At 45.1% G+C, this 19,497-nt stretch overlaps 1 protein-coding gene across 2 annotated transcripts in view; it reads right to left on the reverse strand.

Moving 5' to 3' along the window:
- Nucleotides 1–14,991, reverse strand: part of RBPJ (recombination signal binding protein for immunoglobulin kappa J region) — a 215,287-nt gene extending 200,296 nt beyond the window's left edge. Inside the window, exon 1 of one of the 2 annotated variants that reach the window (XM_015072420.3) lies at nt 14,853–14,991. Coding sequence is in view for 1 of the 2 variants with exons in the window: in XM_015072417.3 (XP_014927903.2) it covers nt 14,853–14,884 (32 nt within the window). In the remaining variant the exon portion in view is untranslated. The remainder of the gene's footprint in view (nt 1–14,852) is intronic. The other variant, XM_015072417.3, reaches the window with a different exon arrangement.
- Nucleotides 14,992–19,497: the final 4,506 nt, after the last annotated feature.

The raw sequence follows: 19,497 nt of genomic DNA on the forward strand, positions 1-19,497 counted from the left end.
AGACTTAAATTCGTCAGGAAAATTTCTGAAAACCTCATTCTTCCCCCACCCTCCAAAGATCGAAGTGCCTCTAGTTGTCTGAGTTGTCAGAAGCACCAGGCGATAGAATTGAGGTGAAAAAAAGGCTTTGGTTCACAAAGAGCTATGCCAATGCCAGGTTGTGTTAGTGGCATCGGTGGGACATGTCTGCGTGTGATGAGGCAGACCATTATTAATGTGACCCTTGCCCCCTGTCCTGTAGAAAGGAATTAAATAATAGACAGTTGGGAGGATGGGAGAGGTGAGGGGAGAGGATAGTTTTTGTGGTCTAGGGGTATAGACAGAAGAAAGGAAGGAGCTTCAGTGAGTATGAGAGAATCAGGGTTCTAAGTGTTGCTGGAAGGTCATGATTTGGGTCCTCTCTAACTTTGTTTTGAAGGATGCAAATCAGAGATTAAAATATTTTTTAGGGGCGCCTGGGTGGCTCAGTCGGTTAAGCGGCCGACTTCGGCTCAGGTCATGATCTCGCGGTCCGTGAGTTCGAGCCCCGCGTCGGGCTCTGTGCTGACCGCTCAGAGCCTGGAGCCTGTTTCAGATTCTGTGTCTCCCTCTCTCTGACCCTCCCCTGTTCATGCTCTGTCTCTCCCTGTCTCAAAAATAAATAAAATGTTAAAAAAAAAATTAAAATAAAATATTTTTTAAAAGTCTCCCGTGGCTATTTGGACTGTGCTTCTTTGGACGTGACCTTGTACGCTGACGCTGGACTTAAAGAGCTCCAGGAAAATGGAGAGAGCAATCTTAACAGTAATTCTTCACATATTTTCCAGGGATGAGTGCTTAGGGTTCCAGAGCCGAGAGGGATACTGTTCACGTTGGGCTGGCTTTGTACTCAAGAAAATGGTGAACAGGGGAAAGAGACGATAAGATGTCTACGGGCCGTGTTCCCCCTCAAGTTCACGTGTTGAGGTCCTAACCCTCGGTACCGGAGAAGGTGTTTGGAGACAGGGCCTTTAAAGAGGAAATTAAGTTAACTGAGGCCACTAAGTCCAATCTGACTGCGTCCTTATGAGAAGAGGAAGGCAAGACACCGGAGGGAAGGTCACGGGAGAGCACGCTGAGAAAGCCACCATCTTCCAGCCAAGGAGAGAGGTCTCAGGAGAAACCACACTTGCCGACCCTTTGATCTTGGACTTCTAGCCTCGGGAACTGTGAGGAGATAAATTTCTGGTGTTGAGGCCGTTCAGCCTGTGGCATTTTGTTATGGCAGCCCCCAACAAATTAATTCCACTGTGGCGCTGATCTCATTCTGGTAGTGGACATGTCAATGGCTCCCACTGACTATAAATAAAGTGTAATTCCTTAGCACGGCTAAGTCCTAAGGTACCTAATAGTCTTGTGACTGTCTCTGGCCCATCTACCTCACTTCCTCCGAACTCTGTAAAACCCCCCGCCCCCGGGGATCATCTCTATTCTTTTAGTGCTATTGGTTCCTTCCTATCTCTAGGGGTTGAACTGTTACTGGGTCTTCTAGGCCCAGGTCAAAGACTACCACCTCCTTGACCTTCCTCATTCACTTTGCTTCCAGTGCACTAATCCTCCCTTACCCTTAGTGGACGACTGAAACCACAGATAGTACCAAACTCTGTAGGTACCACGTTTCTCTGAGACACACATGCTGATGATGCGGTTTAATTCATAAATGAGGCACCGGGAGGGATTAATAAGACCGAGCAGTTATAACAATAGGCTGTGACCAAAGTTATGTGAATGTGGTTCTGTCTCTTTCTGTCTCTCAAAATGCCTCACAGCCGTACTGTACCGACCGACCCTCCTTGTGATGGCATGAGATGACAAGATGCCAGTGTGAGGAGATGAGGTGAGGTGACTGACCCAGGCACTATGACGTGAATGTGAGGCTACTGTTGACCTTCTGATGGCTCATCAGAAGGAAGATCTTCTGCTGCCAAACCACAGGTAACTGAAAATTCAGAAATGGAAAGCTTGGAGAAGGGAAGACTACCGTAATCTCTTACTGAAGGTTTGGACAGATGACCTGGGTTTTGAGTTCCAGCCGGGCTACTTAGGAGCTGTGTGACCTTGGGCAAGTTACTTAACCTCTCTGAGCCTCACCCTCTCCCCTGTGTAGGGGAATAGCGGTAGTAGCATTACACAGAAGTTGGGAAGAATAAGTAAAATAATGCCTGAATAAGTAACACAAATAAGAATAAGTAAGATAAATAAGTAATATATAAATAAATAATAAATAAATAAGTAAAATAAGTCTCTCTGAAAATGTCCAATGCGCACCATTTATTTTCTTATTACTCCAACTTTATTATTCTTAATATTTTTCGGTAATTCTTTTTCTTATTTTTCTCTCCTTTCCTTTAAAATTTTTTTTTAACATTTTTTTATTTTTGAGAGAGGGAGAGAGAGAGACAGAGAGACAGAGCCCAAGTGGGGGAGGGGCAGAGAGCGAGGGAGACACAGAATCCAAAGCAGGCTCCAGGCTCCGACGTGGGGCTCGAACCCACAAACCGTGAGATCGTGACCTGAGCCAAAGTCGGAGGCTCAACCGACTGAGCCACCCAGGCGCCCCTTAATTTTTTTATTTCTTAAAGCCTTCATAATGTTTTATCTCTTTCATAATACTTTAATCTAAAAGCACTTGGGGGGTTTTATTAAAATTTTAATTTTGTTGAAAATTCTGATTACTGAGGTAACACGCTCATTGTGAAAAGTTCATTAAAAACAGAGAAACAAGAGGGGGAAAATCGTTTATAGTCCGGCTGTCTGGGCCCTGCTGTTAACATTCTGATGTATCACCGTCCATCTTTCTTCTATGCGTCAAATGCACGATTTGGAACAAAAATGGGATCATATTAAACATATTGTTTATGTCAAGTGCCTTTTTCATAGGGTAGATTTCTCTCCATATTAACAAACACAGTCTGCGTGTTTACGCCAATGGCTTGTTCTGATCCAGCTTATGGGTACAGGTTGTGCTTGGTTTGTATAGTGTTAAAAAAAAAAAAAAATTCAGCCAACTTAAAAAGCAATCGGGATATTTTACAGAAAAATCACATTCTCCTGCTTTGGAAAATCTGAAGCTATAGCCACACTGGGTCTGCATTCCAGGAAGCTAGCTGTTGGCTGGAGTCGAGTACTGCTTTTACCTTGCTTTCCTGGCCCACGTAGACCCCTGGTCTACAGATCTGGTCACCTTAGCTAGAATAAGCAATTTGCTGGCACGGTCTAGTCTACTTCATCTTTTAACCTCGGCTCCGCAGCACCTCCCACTTACAAAGCTCTTAATAATTGTGCTACATAAATCCTTGAATGAATACACTCCTTTCTACATATTCTTGTCTACCCTGGGAGTGCTCAGAGGCTTCTGGACCCCACCAGAGTCCTGGCCTTCTTCTGTCCCTTGAAAGTTCCCACAGCTGGACCCAAAGTGGGGCTCCATCCACACGGGTCACTTTGAGGAATCTGACATCTTTCTTCCTGGAGGAGCTTTCAAAAGGCAATACCTAGTCATCAGTTCGCTTCCCGCTAAAATGCAGCCGGCTGTCAAGCAGAAGACGACAGCTCTTGAATAACACCATTAAGCCTTTCAAAAGATCTAACAGTGGGAAAGAGGGAAAAAAAATAAATAAATAAAAGTCTGTCTCCATCTACAAGTGGTTGCACTTGGCTTTTTTTTGTTTCTCTCCACCATCTTCTAAGCACGGGTACGTGGGGTGCACTCCGCCTGGGTTCCTGGTGGGTGTTGTCACCCAAATTAGAAGCTGGATTTCAGGGACAGCTGGAACGCTCCCTTGACACTCCGCCCTGAAGGCTACACGTGAGGCCCGGCCACAAGATGTGAGGCAGGCCCCTTTAATCCTACCCCAGCGCTTTGGCTTCTAAAACCTGATCCTCCAAAAGTTGGACTTATATAACTTATTTGTTTATTTTTAAGCCAGCCCTGTCCAAGTTGAGAACACTTGAGGCTCCGTTTCGGAAAGAAGTTGGAACCCAACATTATCATTAACTAAATCAGCAAGCGATGGTTCTGTAAAAATACCAAGCGGCACAGTTCTGAGGACTTTTGCTGTCATGTTCCCGGTGAAATGACATCGTGCGGTGGTTTCTCTGAAACTTGTTCCTGGGGTTTTCTCTCTCTCTATCTCTCTGTTTCTGTCTCTGTTTCTCTCTTGTAAACCGTGGCCTGAGTCGAAGGGGGATTGGAACTTGCTGCTTGAGAGAGAGAGAGAGAGATAGCAAGAGTGGGGGAGGGGCAGAGAGAGAGGGAGACACAGAATCTGAAGCAGGCTCCAGGCTTGAGTTGTCAGCACAGAGCCGGATGTGGGGCTCGAACTCACCAACAGCAAGATCATGACCCGAGCCGAAGGTGGATGCTTGACCAACTGAGCCACCCAGGTGCTCCTATTAGATTCTAGCCATAAGGGTACAGGTACCAAGGGTCTGATACAAATGTATGTGAAGAAGATGTTCAATGCTATATTATATCTTTTAGGAAAAGCAGCGGAAACTCTCTAAACCTTTAGGGAGTGGGAGAATAATTAAATAAATGATGCCATTGTCAATGTATCTCTTAAAGGCCCATCAAGGTCATAAAGATTCCTTGAAGGGCTTTTGACGACGTGAGAGAAGTTAGAATTTGTTAGGTTAGAAAAAGTGGAATACAAAGTCATAAATGAAACATGAGGCCAATTATGTTTATTATATGGACAGAGATTTTAGAGAAATATACCACAATTTTAGGAGAGGTTATATCTTGGTGTGATGGGCTTATGGGTAGTTTTTGTTTCTTTATACTTTCTAGCACTTTCAAATTTTTTCCCCCAGTGAGAATGTATTGCTTTGCTCATCAGGTATTAAAATGATCGTCAGGTAGCCAACTTTCCTGGTGGTGACAGATTTGGGTTCACATTTTCTTTCAATGCCATTTTCCTTGACTCTTTCTAGCCACCTGCTATCCTCACATGGCTTCTCCAGTGGGGTCTGGAGGAAAAGGCTGGGACTTAAGATAAGGAGGGTAAGGGGCTCCTGGGTGGCTCAGTCGGTTAAGGCGTCCGACCTTGGCTCAGGTCACGATCTTGCCTTGGCTCGGGTCATGATCTTGTAGTTCCTGAGTTCGAGCCCCACGAGGCCTGCGGTCAGTACAGAGCCTGCTTCAGATCCTGTGTCCCCCACTCTCTCTGCCCCTCCCCCTACTTGCGTTCTTTCAAAATGAATAAACATTAAAAACAAGAAAAAAGGAGGAAGAAAGTAAGTGGCTCCCTATGGAGGGAGCCACTGCGACTCTGCTTAGGACCTGGACGTTTGTGGGCATCTAGGCATGTGTTCCGAATCGATTCCCGTGCGCAGATGGAGAGATCTTCACAGATTTAAGAAGGAAGCCAGGCTGATGGGTTCTACTGACTGATCTTACGTTCAGGCGAGGAAGAGCTCTAGTGGGATACCCCTTCTCTCTCTTTATCCCCACAGCCTCTGCTCCCCTAAAACGACACTGACCGAAGCGCACGTAGCTACTTTCAAGTTCTGGTGAGGCAGCCTGGTTCAAGCAAGGTAACTAAGCTGTACACACTGAGCTTTGAAGGTTGTCCAGCTACAAGAGGACGGGTTTTTTTTTTTTTCCGGGGCCAGCCAATTCCTCCAGTCCTGTGGGTTTCCTCCGTGTTAAATGGCTGTAACATGACTCGAGGCTTCGTTTGGAGCTGTGTCCCATGACCTCATCTCCCACCGCCTATGCACATGGGGTGAAGGGCTCCCTGCGGGCACTCAAGGGTTGTGTTGAAGGGAGACTTGAGCTGGGAGAGAGGGCCAAGTCTTTTTCTTAAGAATGTTTATAGGAAAGGAAAGAGTCTTTCAGCTACCAAACTTGGGGATAATTCAATGCAATTCTAGCCACCAACTGTTTGTTGAATGATTAGCTACACTGTGAACAAGGCACCCAAGAACGTCCCCGTATTCCTTAGAGAATGTTTCCCTTTCCTCCACCAGCGTCCCATCTAGCCCTCTTAGTTAAGGCTTGGATCCCTGGGTAGTGTGGTGGAAGGAACCTTGGTCTTGAAATCAGGGGGTCTGGGTTGAAAAGCTTGTCTCTATTCTGTCGCCCATGAACACTATGGCTTCCAGAGAGTCGCTTCCTCCCTCCAACCTCATTTGCCCGTCTGTAAAATAAGCATAATAACGCCAGCCTCATGGGGTCGTTCTGGAGTAGGGTTGCTGGGTTTAGCAAATGAAAATATAGACACCCAGTTAAATTGGAATGTCCGATAAACAGCCAGTAATGTTTGGTATATTTACCATAAGGGGGCACCTGGGTGGCTCAGTCGGTTGCACATCCGACTTCAGTTCAGGTCACGATCTCACAGTTCGTGAGCTCGAGCCCCGCATCGGGCTCGGTGCTGACCGCTCAGAGCCTGGAGCCTGCTTCGGCTTCTGTGTGTGTGTGTCTCTCTCTGCCCCTCCCCCACTCACACCCTGTCTCTCTCTCTCTCTCTCGAAAATAAATAAACAAAAAAAATTTTTTTTAAAAGTATTTAAGTATTGTGGTCCCCCTAGTATAAGTATTTACTGTGAAGATTGCGGACATACTCCTCCTAAAAACTTATTTATTGTTTACCTACATTCCAGTTTAACTGAGTGCCCTGTATTGTACCTGAGAATTCTATTCTTGAGGGTGAAATAAAGGGATTGACCTGAAAACCCCTACCCAGAGTTTGGTGAGTAGCTTCTCCTCTGTCCCTGCTCTCCCGGGGCGGGGTGGGGTGGGGGCAATCCACAAGGAGATGAATTGCTTTTCCCTTTCCCAGCAGGGGGAATAAGGACTGTGTGACCAGGTCGGTGGAGGACAAGGGAGGATGCTTAGTTAGGGAGGCCGTCTCCACAGAGAGCAGAAGACATACGGCTGGGATGAGGCTAAACCTCTGCTTGACAGACATCTTTAAAGACCTCAGCAAACAGGGTTCCTTGGTCTTGTGTGCCTTTAACACACTCTGCCGTCTGCAAGCCTGTCAGCGGAGGTGACACTACAGGGCCAGGAGAAGCCCTGACGGGGACACTGACCCCAGGGAAACCCCGTCCGGCCATGACCATTCCATAGGCTTCAAAAGCCAACTGCTGTGGTAGGCAGAGGGACTTTCCTGGGGGTAGTTTTTACAAAGAAGGGGTAAAGGTGGCTGGGTGCCCCAGAGACCTTACTGCAACTTGGGGGAAACCCAGCGAATGAGTTGACACGGGCCTGTCCTTGTCATCTCTTTTGCCACCTCCCCCAACCTTGACTCCCCTCTGGCTTAAGCTCCCCCAGCTCGTGGGGCCGACGTGGCAGACGGCAGGTCCACTCTCTGGCTTTTGTGTGCATCGCAAGAGGCCGAGTGCCCCCAGAACCTCAGGGTATAATTTTCCTTTTCTGATCATCTGAATTCCAGGCGAAAAGCTCAGCTGTCGTAGGCTTCAGGGAATGTTTCCACCAGGATTGAAATCGGGGCCAAGAAAGTGCGGGCATGCAGAAGGCATTCTTTTCTGCTATTCAGATGCACTTTCCCTTTAGTTAGGGCATTAGAAAATGGTGCCTTTCCCCAGAGTCCCAGATGAAAGTTTTGAATTTCATTACAGTGAGAGAACACATAAAGGGAGACCATGGCTTGCAGCATTTCCAAATCTGTTATGTTCCCCCCCCCCCACACCTCCCCCCCCCCCCCCCCCGCCACCCCGGCCATATCCCTTTTTTAAAAAAATCTAGAGAACATTTTAATGTGTACTTTCATATACATATTTGATATGAAGAAAAATAAAACTAACTCAAGCCATGACAAAGTGCAAAAAAAAAAAAAAAAAAGGAAAGAAAAAAAAAGAAGAAAAATGTAAAAGCAAACCTTTGTCTGCTGCCCTAGCTTTGGTTCAAGTATCCTAGTCTGCTTGTGACTTTTATTTTGAAAGACAAGATGTAACATCAGACTATTATTTACTAAATAGTTTTCTTTGGGCTAATTTACTCTCCAAAAATTTTCATTCATCCTATGAAATGCGAGCTTTAAAATTTGGATTTGAGGGGTGCCTGGGTGGCTCAGTCGGTTGGGCATCCGACTTCGGCTCAGGTCATGATCTCGCGGTTTGTGGGTTGGAGCCCCGCATCAGGCTCTGTGCTGACAGCTTGCTCAGAGCCTGCAGCCTACTTCAGATTCTGTGTCTTCTTCTCTCTCTCTCTGCCCCTCCCGGGCTCTCCTCTGTCTCTCTCTGTCTCTCAAAAATAAATAAATGCTAAAAAAAATTTTTTTTTAAATAAAAAATAATATAATTTGGATTTGATGTGCTGTATGTACGTGAAGATAAATATAGGCTATAAAAATGTAAATATGCTTGTCTGGGTATCCCTGAAAAGAATCTTCCTTCGGGGCGCCTGGGTGGCTCAGTCGGTTAAGCGTCCGACTTCGGCTCAGGTCGTGATCTCACGGTCGGTGAGTTCGAGCCCCGCGTCGGACTCTGTGCTGACCGCTCAGAGCCTGGAGCCCGTTTCAGATTCTGTGTCTCCCTCTTTCTCTCTCCTCCCCCGCTCATGCTCTGTCTCTCTCATCTCAAAAATAAATACACGTTTAAAAAAAATTAAAAAAAAAAAAAAAAAGAATCTTCCGGAAACGGCGCTCCACTTTGTGAAGTTCTATGAAACAAGTTAATACCTATCACCTGGCTAATAGTAGCCAGATTTGGGCGAGATGTTTATTCCGTGTCGCACACTGGGCTTTGCATGCATTAGCTCATTTATCTTCTCCGTGGAGAAGGTATTTTCATGGGTCCCACTTTACAGACTAAAAAACCCGAGACTGAGACAGGCAAATGTCCTACTGGTAGTAAGCGAAAGTCAGATTCAAACCTGAGCAGCCTGAGTTCAGAGTCCACGCAATCACCTCTCTCTCTTCTAACTGGTTAGAAAAAACCCACAGATACTACCGCCTGCCAGGAAGAAGAGCCGGTAACGAGAGTCCTGTTGAAGAATGGATTCATTCAGTACTCCATGGTATGGCCTCCCAGTAACTCCTAACGCATTGCATGCAGTTCCCAACTTGCAGAAGGGTTGGTTGCAGAAGAGTTGGATTCCGAAAGTTGATTTACGAGCAAGTGCCCTGTCCCCTTCGTCCGTGCTCCAAGGCACTCTGTACACACCTCTCCTGTGACACTCAGCACACTGTCTCTTTGCTGCTTATACATCTGTCCCCGCCAGGGATCCTGCTCAAGGGCAGAGACCTTGCCTTATGCCTCCTTTCCTATTCCCAGCACCCAGCCCGGTGCCCAGCCCAGGGAGACACGAAGTAGACACACGTTGCATTAAATTACAAGTCATTTGTTTAGAACTCAGCACACATTTCCCAAAAGAAACGCGGTATGAATGCGAGTGGAAGCATTATGTTTCCAACCAGCCCACAAAAGTTTACTTAAACTTTCTTGTAGTCTACCAAGAGTACTAAGTAATTTGGAGCCGTGGGTGGGACAAGAGGTGGTGGGTGGGGAAAAAGATAGAAATCTCCCTCCCCCTTTCCTGAGTCAGATCTAGATGAAATTTCACATGGGTCAGAATTCATCTTTGACTCCCCCAGACTGTCTTTTCTTCCTACATCTCTCATTCATGGGTATCCCTGTCTCCAAGCTTCCTACTCAATACCTAGCTGTGGTCTCTCACTCAGGTCTTCCTCTCTTTCCCCGATGACCTTCTTTACTCCCTCACTAGCCAAAATTGCCAAAATTTCTGTTTCCTGAGTGCAGCTGAGCTTAGCTGATTTTCAGCAGAAAACGATGTGCATGAATTAATTCTTGCTAATGTGTGAATGGTTGCCCAACGCGAGGCATATGAATGCTAGTACAGTAGTTAAGATGGGATTGGAGACAGACCTAGATTTGAATCCTGGTTCTACCTTTAAGTTATATGGCCTAGGTAGGGTAATTTAACCTCTCTAAGCCTCATTTCTTTCATCTGTAAAATGGAAATAATCATAGTTATACAGAGAACTAACACTTTCATGACACTTACTGGAGTTACAGCACATATTGGGCACAGTCCTAAGATATCTCATTTATCTAGAAAGAGATGAGAAAGAGATAGAGAGAGCACACGGGGGAGGGGGAGAGAGAGAGGGAGAGAGAGAGAATCTCAAGCGGGCTCCACGGTGTGGAGTCCAATGTGGGGTTCAAACTCACGCACCATGAGATCACGACCAGAGCTGAAACCAAGAGTTGGACGCTCACCCAACCGAGCCACCCAGGCACCCCAGTCACAAGAACTTCTTATTCATTTATTCACTTTATCTTTACAACAGCCCCATGAGGTAGGCACTCAGTATTAACCTTTATAAAGGGGAGTGACTTTTTAAGAGATTTCTAACAGTAAATTATTATTTATTCCTGCCTCCCTTCTTCCAAAAAGGCTTGGAGGCAAAATCCGGCATGGATAGAATTTCTGGCCACGTGGATAGAAGAGGGCAGTCATTCCCGGGAGAAGATGTTCCAAGGCAAAGGGAATGGGGCTGTTACCAGATCACCCATGGCTGACAACTCATCTGGAGGGTCCCTTCCTTCATGTGATTCCTGTTTCCACAGCTTCTCCCCTTCCTCTGCTTCTGAATGTGCCGAATCTGCAAGTGGTCCAAGTTGTGTTTTTTTTCTATCCCCTTTCTTTCTTTTTTAATTTTTCCACACAGCTCATGGCAGCTGCAAGGCGGTGGGGGCCAGGCGGATGGCAGCAGCTGTTTGTATGTATGGGACCTCTGTAGTCTTTCTTTGTGAGTCAGGGGCTGCCTGTATATATCACAAGCTGCCACCTGGCAAGACATTTCGTTCCATCTAGGTTGTTTAAATGTTTCCTGGATGATCTCATACACGCAAAGGGAGGGGAGGATCTTCAAGATGCTGAACTCAGTGCAGCCCCTCACTGCCCTCCAGCCCTACACTGAAACATGCGAGTTATTCCCTCCTGTAGCTTAGCAGACAGCCTTGGATTTGCTCTCCAGTCCTTCCCATTGACCAGATGCAGAGATGTTAAAGCCATGGGGGGTATGCATTTGAACAGAAGTAACGGTGTTGTCATGGAAAACAGTGAGCAGAAGCCTAAGGCAGAGGCAGGTGGTGAGCTCGCCCGCTGTGGGTGTCCTTGTGATTAAGTACCTTCACTTCCCTGGGCCTCAGTTTCCTCTTCTGTCAAACAAGGTGGGTGGGCTGCACTATCTCTGGTGCCTCCTGAGTGGAGGACTCTCTGATTCTATGATGAATTCAGGACAGAGGGCTCTTCATCCTTTCTGATGTCACCCTAGAGATGGGCAGTCCATCATGACCCTCATAAGCCTGCTCAAATGTTTCCTCGTCCTTAAAACGGAACAGTCTCCCCTCTGTTAACTAAACATCTCGTCATTTGAGGAATTTTTCTTGTGACTCGGACTTCCGAAAACAGAGAGACTTCTACTCTATTCTTGTTGCCGGGATACCTTTGTTACCGATAGAGTGACACGTCTGTTTTCACCTAGATGGTTAGTTTTGAAAGACTCAGTAGCAATGTATTCTATTTTCATGCGACATTTCTATTTAAGAGCCATTTCACACACACTGTTTCATTTGAGCCTTGAACTGACAATAGGAAAGGAAGTTACACTCAATTTTCTATGTGAAGAGATTCGGGGCGAAGAAACATAAATACCTTTAATAACATCTCATCCTATGGTTGCTAAACAGAAGAGTCAGGACCCCAAACTTGGATTCTGTTGACTCCCAGTCTAGTGCTCAGGCCGTGAGAACACACATAAATCAAACCCAGCACCACCACCCAATAAACCAGCTCTCCTTGCTTGAGTTTCTGCTATGTCCCAGGTACTTGACGAGGTGCTTTGCATACAACAACGGGAATATTTGAAGCAATGAGGCAAGGGAAGGACTATCATACTCGGTTTAGAGATGGAGAAAAAAAAAAAGGAAGTTTGGAGAGATGAAGTATTAAGTAGTTGCCTGATAGCTAATGTGTGTTGAAAGCAAAATTTGCTGAAGGCAAAATTCAAGCCCAAGCGCCTTCTTCTGGAGGTGCTGCCTTCACTTAAAAATGCATCACCTGAGGGGCGCCTGGGTGGCTCAGTCGGTCAGGCGGCCGTCGTTGGCTCAGGTCATGGTCTCATAGTTCGTGGGTTCGAGCCCTGCATCAGGCTCTGTGCTGATGGCTCAGAGCCCGGAGCCTGCTTGGGAGTCTGTGTCTCCCTCTCTCTGCCCCACCCCCCCCACTCACACTCTCTCAAAAATGAATAAACGTGAGACAAATTTCGAAAAATGCATCACCTGAAATGAGACCCATGGTAGTTTAGTCCGCAGGACTTTTTTTAGGCCACGTGAATTATTGTCCCATGAAAATACAGTGAACAGAAAGTACCGGGAGGTTGAATCCCGTGCAGCTGACTTGAATCTCACTGAGCTGCCCTTAATTCTCCCACCATGCATCACGCTGCTTGTTGGACTGTCTTTTCTAGATTTTACTTTTCATTTTTTCAAACATATTTTTGTTGCCTTTTTTTCCTAGGCCCTTCTTAAAATGTCTCTTCTTCAATTTTAAGAGATCGTCATTTAACATGAGTGTGATCTTAGAACTCGTATGATGGCCAGTAGAAGCATGGGATTCTAGCTTCCCCCTTCTTTCCCAAATCCCAGATTCTGCATCCCAGGATCATTTCACATTTCTTCATAATCCATTCTCCTGACCATTTTACCTAGCCAACCCTTGCTTATTTTTGTATCCATGTAATTCCTTGCCTATTCTTAGGCATTCTAAATTCATCTATAACATAAGGATAATGATTCCTGTCCTGTCTGCATCTCATAATTTTGGTGATGTTCAGTCAAACCATGTATAGAGAGAAAGCACTTGGAAAAAGTATAAGGAATGATGAACACAGACAATTATAATATATTTTGCTTTTGAAAAGCCTACACTGTAGAAATGGAGCGAAATAATCAAGATTGGTCAGGGAGGTGGAGATTTAGATGTTCTGGACTTATTTATTAGTTATAATATGTAAGAGATACTAACTATATAAAATAACTTAATTGGTTACTAGATCAATTAATTTATTATTATTATTTTTAAAGTGTTTATTTATTTATTTTGAGAGAGAAAAGGAGAGAGAGCATATGTAAGCAGGGAAAAGGCAGAGAGAGAGGGAGTCAGAGAACCCCAAGTGGGCTCCAAGCTGTCAGCACAGAGCACGATGTGGGGCTCAAACTCATGAACCATGAGATTGTGACCTTACCAGAAAACAAGAGTTGGACACTTAACTGACTGAGCTGCCCAGATGCCCCCGAAATCATTAAAAAAATTTTTTTAACATTTATTTATTTTTGAGACAGAGAGAGACAGAGCATGAACGGGGGAGGGTCAGAGAGAGAGAGGGAGACACAGAATCTGAAACAGGCTCCAGGCTCTGAGCTGTCAGCCCAGAGCCCGACGCGGGGCCCGAACTCACGGACCGCAAGATCATGACCTGAGCTGAAGTCGGCTGCTTAACCGACTGAGCCACCCAGGTGCCCCCCCACGCCAAATCATTTTAAAAGAGAGAGTTTATGTGTATATTTTAAAGTAATGTGCTCTTCTTACCGTAGACTGACATGTGTGAGTGTTGCTTAAACACAGTGTTCATGTCCTCTGTGTTTTCCCCTCACATCTCCCTGGTTTCTTTGCCTTTACATGCCTGGCTGCCGTCCTACAAAACCGACACCTTCAGGTCTTATTCTGGGCCCTGTGTTAACCTTCTCTTGCAGAAGTTCCCACATTTTTCAGAATAAGAACACATTTTAAAAGTGTTCACTCGTTTTGTGCAGTGCCATGATGATAATGAACTCCTGGCATCCACTGACTTGGAAAATACCCAGTGAGAAAAGGACATTCCAAACTCAGTAAAACTTTTAAATGGAGTTCTATTTAATCGATCACAATGGCATCCAAATGCTTTTGGAAAATACACAGACATGTCTGAGGCATTATTCCATGTTTATGAACACTCAGTACATATTTGTCAAATGAATGCATGGGTAGGAAGAGAATGAAAATTTGCAGGCACTGCTTGTGATATACATGGATTTGTGACCCTTTGTCATAACTTCATTCCCCAACTCCTGCCCCGGGGAGCCAGAGCTCAGAGTTTAGAAACCACTTGCATGGGTTCCCAAATACCCAGCCTACAGTAGGCATGCAAGAATTGTGTACTGAATGTCCACAGGACAGGAAAGAATGGATGAATGCTACTTGCCTCCCAATTAGGTTACAAGTTTGCGGATAGCAGATAACGTCATAGGCCCTTCTGTGTCCTCAGCAGAGCCCAACATTGTGCTGAGAGAAAGTAGCCTGCTTTCAATAATCAACTGATTTGATTAGCATCCCTTACCAACATTTCTGGAAGAGCTTATCAGGTTAAGTTTACAGCTAAAATGTAAACTATGTAGAGGGAACATACATGCTTTTGATATCAGAAAACTCCTTGTGTTTCTCTGCAAGGGTAAGTAGGAGAAGCCATGGAGTCAGGGAAACACAAGGCAACGGGAAAGAGCCCAAGGGCGAAGCAGTGTGGCTGGCCCCAAGGGAGGGAGAGCATCTGGGCAGTGGAATAGAAACTTCACCCTCTGAAGCCTCAGTCTCCTGCTGTGTAAGGCCTCACCACAGAGCAGGCAATATGACCAGAGCACTGTCGGGTGGAGGAAATAGCAGAGGGGATGGTTAGCTCCTTACACCTTGGGGTGGAAGGTGGCAAAGAGCAGTGAACTTACTCATAAATCGTGAACTAGAGCATATTAAATATTTTCATGGGCACCCATGACATAGAGATTTTGTTAGAGGAATCACTCACCTCAGCAACGCTGGGTAGAGCAGCCCAATCATCGTGAAGAGAAACTCTTCATATGGCTTCTTGAAGGCTCCAGGGTCACAAAGCACTACGGAAAGAACTAGCCGCTTGCACCCTAAGTCTGGTGGCCACTTCACCTTGCAGCAAAGGAAGTGAAAGTGTCCAGATGAAGAGGAAGAAGGTCAACATTCTCTCTAGGGGGGAAAAAATGCAGACATAGGCTTTTTTTTTTTTTTTTCGAGGGGTGGAGGGTTCAAAAGTGCTTTGATTATAGCTATATATCTATAAAGACAAACAAGAAATAATCTTTCTTATTTCTTGTTTTTCCTCAGCTGATCCTGAGATCTGAGGCCGGATTTTTGTAGGAGAGCAGCCTGGAAAACAAATTACCAAAGGAAAAAAAAAAAAAAAGGAGAGAAACGATGTTCCAGCTGCTTTAGGTTACTTTAATTTTTTTTCATGTGTCCTGGCTGCCTTGATGTTCCTGACCTCCGTTATTTCTGTTGAGTTGAAATCGTTGGGTGAACCGGATTCCCCCAATTCTAGACGGGGCCTTAATTGTAGTGTGGTCCAGATTCCCAGCTTTGTAGCTGTGCAAGCTGAGGTATGGTGATGTAATGTACCATGTCACAGGTCCTTCTAACCCATAATGTCACACTCACCATGGTCCAACACCTTCCCCCAAACTACCTCTCGAGCAGAAGTTCAACCCATGCACAGCACACCTGTGACCTTCTTAGTCTTCCCATCTGTCCCTCTTCATCAACATGTGTGTCAGCCTGATGGGACATTCTGGCTGGAGTGGGGTCTGTTGGCTTTGGAGGGTGGATGTGTCTGGAATGCAATCAGGCCGGGCACCCTGGGATGGGCACTGGGCTGTGCGGTATATGAGAAAGAACACATGCTCCAGAACTTGACTGCTGCAGATGTCCTCATCCTACCACTCAATCACCGTGTGACATTGGCAGGTTACTTAACCCTTTTTTTGGTCTCAGTTTGTCCATCTGTAAAACAGAGATAATGGTACTTCTTTCTGATGACAATTACAAAGATTACATAAATTCGTATGTGTCATTGGACAGATGATTGACACTAGGTAAAGGTTATTATTATTTTTTTATTACATATATTATGAGTAGATCTTCACCTGTAGAACAATAGCCATGTGACAGGGTTGTAAAACTTAAGTGACATTGAATGTATGCTTAATGGAAGAAAAGGGATGAATGAATGACCTGTGTACTCTTGGGCAAGACACTCCATTTTCCTGGCCCTTCCTAGCTCCTCTTAAGCAACACCATGCAGATCATGGACCAGGTGGCCCTGCCGTAAAGTGAACAAGTTGTTCTGTTCATCCTGGGCTTTGTGTTTTTACCCCAGAAACCCCCATGTCCTGGGAAAGGACAGATAGACTGGGATGGTGGTTACCCTGGACCTCTGTGACCCTTGCTGTGTTCCAAGGCACACTAATGATCAACCTCTTGGGCCTCAAGGTGTCCCGTCCTGGGTCCCCCACCCCACCATATCATCTGGGGTTACATCAACTAGGATTACTCCATGTGGTCTATCATCCTCCAGCAGATGAACCTACACTTGATCACACAGGGATCATATAATGAGCAAATTGTGTTGACAGCCTTCGGCGGGAAAGAGTAGACATGGTACAAGGCCACCTAAGGCCCAGGCATGATGTCACTCCTGCCTCATTCTATTGGCCAAAGCAAGTCACAAACCCCAACCCCATTCAAGAACTGGAGACATAAGCTCTTCCTCTTGGTACTGTGAACATAGATACAGGGAAAATAATAATTACAGACACATTTACCAATTACCATAATGATCCAGAGCTTGTATTTGGTACTCCAATTGGTACAAGATGGTGGCAGATCAAGACAAGAAAGACAGAAGGAGGCTGTTTTCTCTTCAAGAGACTCAGGAACACTGTGAGAGAGCCAGGGTGGCTCTATCTAAACTGACTCAGTTCTGGAAGCAAAGGGAGATGCATTGGAGGAAGAGGCTATGAAATGCCTACAGACTCTACTTAAATTTCCTCCAAGTTAGATGTGGTGGTGCATGATTCGCCCACACTCTCATCCCTTCTACCCTGGAAATCAGCATTGTTCCAGAGGACAGCTTCTCCATCCTCCTCCTCAGAGAGCAGAGCAGACCCTCTCTTCCCATCCCTCCTCCACTAGAGACATGTAGTGTGGGTGAGAACTAAAGTTAGGTTGTTTTAAGCCTCTGGAGTTTGGGGTTGTTTGTTACTGCATCATTAACTACCCTATCCTGACTAATAAACTATTTAATGAAATACCAGTCCTGAGGAACATTGTGTAAAATAGAGTAAAATATTTATGTAAAAATAAATTTGGGGACAATGAGAAAAGTGCCAACTTTCCTTTGGTATTTGTTCTCCCTTTCTGCATTTTTTTGGTGCTAGAACTCTTGGAGTTTTGGCCCGACACTTGGGCACCTAACTAGAGACTGTACATCCCTTAGCTTCCTTTGTATCTGATTGTGTCCATTTGGCTGAGTTCAGGCAGGTGGGATGTAAGTACAAGTGATGTGTGTTAGTTATCTCCTTAAAGAGAAACTTCTTCCCTGGACTCTCTCTCTACTGTCTTTTTTTTTTGTCTGAGACATGGTAACCACTAGTGCCATCTAGGGGTCCATGTGTTGAGGATGGAAGAGCCACTTGTCCTGCCTTGGTCCACTCATCTTTGTACTGATACATGAAAAAGAAATTAACTTCTATTTTAGCCACTGTATTTTAGAGTATCTTTGTTATGGCAGACTAAGGTGTACCCTAACTAATATCAGGCTGTATCTTCCCCTTGGAGATTAATGGGGGAACTCTATATTTTAAGTTTTTGAGGCATCCTACTATTTCAAATCTTATTTACTGAGGGAATCCCCTTTTTGTGGGACATTTGTTGATAATTACTTATTTATATCAAAAAGACAACTTTAAAATAAATTTGTTCTTTGGAGAGTGTTGGAATAAATTCATCCTGGGAACCAGGAGCAACTATGGAGTTATCATTCCTAATGGCAATTAATAAGGTGCATGACACCATCCACGTGCAGCTCCAACTCAGCTTCTATTGCTTTCTTCCTGGAAAAACAGCCAGGTAGTAGAAAAAGCAGGAGCTTGGGTAACAAGCTTAGACTGGAATTGAGACTCTGGTGATCTTGGGCATTCTTTTCACTTCTTCAGGTCTCTGTTTCCTCATTTGTAAAATGAGGATACCATTGCCTACCTCACAGGGTTGTTTGGATCCTGCATATAACGGTGCCTGGCATGTAAGTGTCTTCTTTGTTCTTCCTGTTCCTTTCTGCCTCTCTTCACTCTTTTTCTGCAGAGACCAGCATGGTGTGCAGGGCACAGGAGCATTTAAACATACTTACTGACTACCTTTTCCTCATGAAAAATTTCCATGAAATTTCTGTGAGGGTTTCACAATCTTTTTAACAAAGAAATTCACTCTCAGGCCTTCTCTAAACATTCCCCTCCCAAGTCAAAGTCAAAGTCAAGATCGGTTCGATGAATGCTTTTCCTTATATTGCCTGAATTCTGAAAGGGGCCAAATTTAAAGCAGGGTGGGAGAAGGGGAGGGGAAAGAAAGACAATATCAAGCAAGGCTTAAAAGTCACAGGGAAAAGTATTAGCTCCTTTTGGGCTACTAAGTAGGATACTAAGGAAGAGAGGTGACTTGTGTCCTCATCTTTCAAGTATTTGAATGGCCATGGGCAAGTAGTGAAGAATCAGATCTGCTTGTGGTTTTTCTAGTAAAGCCAGGATAATATGTTAGAACTCAAGTTAATTAGGTGTATTTCAAAGTCAATTACTTGACAGAACTCTCCTTAGTTTCAGGTCTGCAAATTAAGGGGAAAAGCAATACAAAAACTGACCCAGGAAGACTCTTACATTGGAGACTCCATGAGGGTAAGGTTGGTGCCTTCTCTTCACTCTTCTTCTGCAGAGACCAGCATGGCACTCAGGGTACAAGGATCATTTAAACATACTTGCCAACTGCATTTTCCTCATCTGCAGGGTCAAACTTCTTGAAGGAAACTTTTATTCATTAAGAATTTTGGGAGCATGAGCATCAGAAACCAACTCTAGCTATTTCAAGGATAGATGGAACTTATCTGAAGGATACCAGGGAAGCTCATCGAATCTGTAGAACAACCAGGCTGTGAGAAAAGAAGAGCTGAGGTAACCCCAGAGACCTCAGCAACAACAGCCACTGGCCAGCTATCTACAGTGCCTCCATGGTGTGAAAGGGAGTACGGTTGGTCTATTCTCAGGGCCAGTGGAGCAGGAATGCTGGGAGCCCATGCCTGTGATACAGAGAGTGGTACTAGAGAATGGAAATTTAACGTGAACCCAGAAGCCCCCCAGAGCTGTGTGTTAAAGACTTTGGATGTCAATTATCTTCTGTGCATAACAAACTATCTCCAAAGGGCTTAACAGTAACCGTTATACTTGCTCACGATTCTGTAGGCCAGCAATTTGGGCTGCACTCAGCTGGGTGGTTCATGTGTTGGTTTCACTTGGGGTCATTCTTAGGGCTGCAGCTACCTGTAGCTCAGATGACGCTAGATGGTCCAAGACGGTTTCACTCACATTTGGAAGTTGGTGTTC

The sequence above is a fragment of the Acinonyx jubatus genome, chromosome B1, assembly GCF_027475565.1.
Source record: "Acinonyx jubatus isolate Ajub_Pintada_27869175 chromosome B1, VMU_Ajub_asm_v1.0, whole genome shotgun sequence".
In the NCBI taxonomy this organism is placed as follows: domain Eukaryota; kingdom Metazoa; phylum Chordata; class Mammalia; order Carnivora; family Felidae; genus Acinonyx; species Acinonyx jubatus.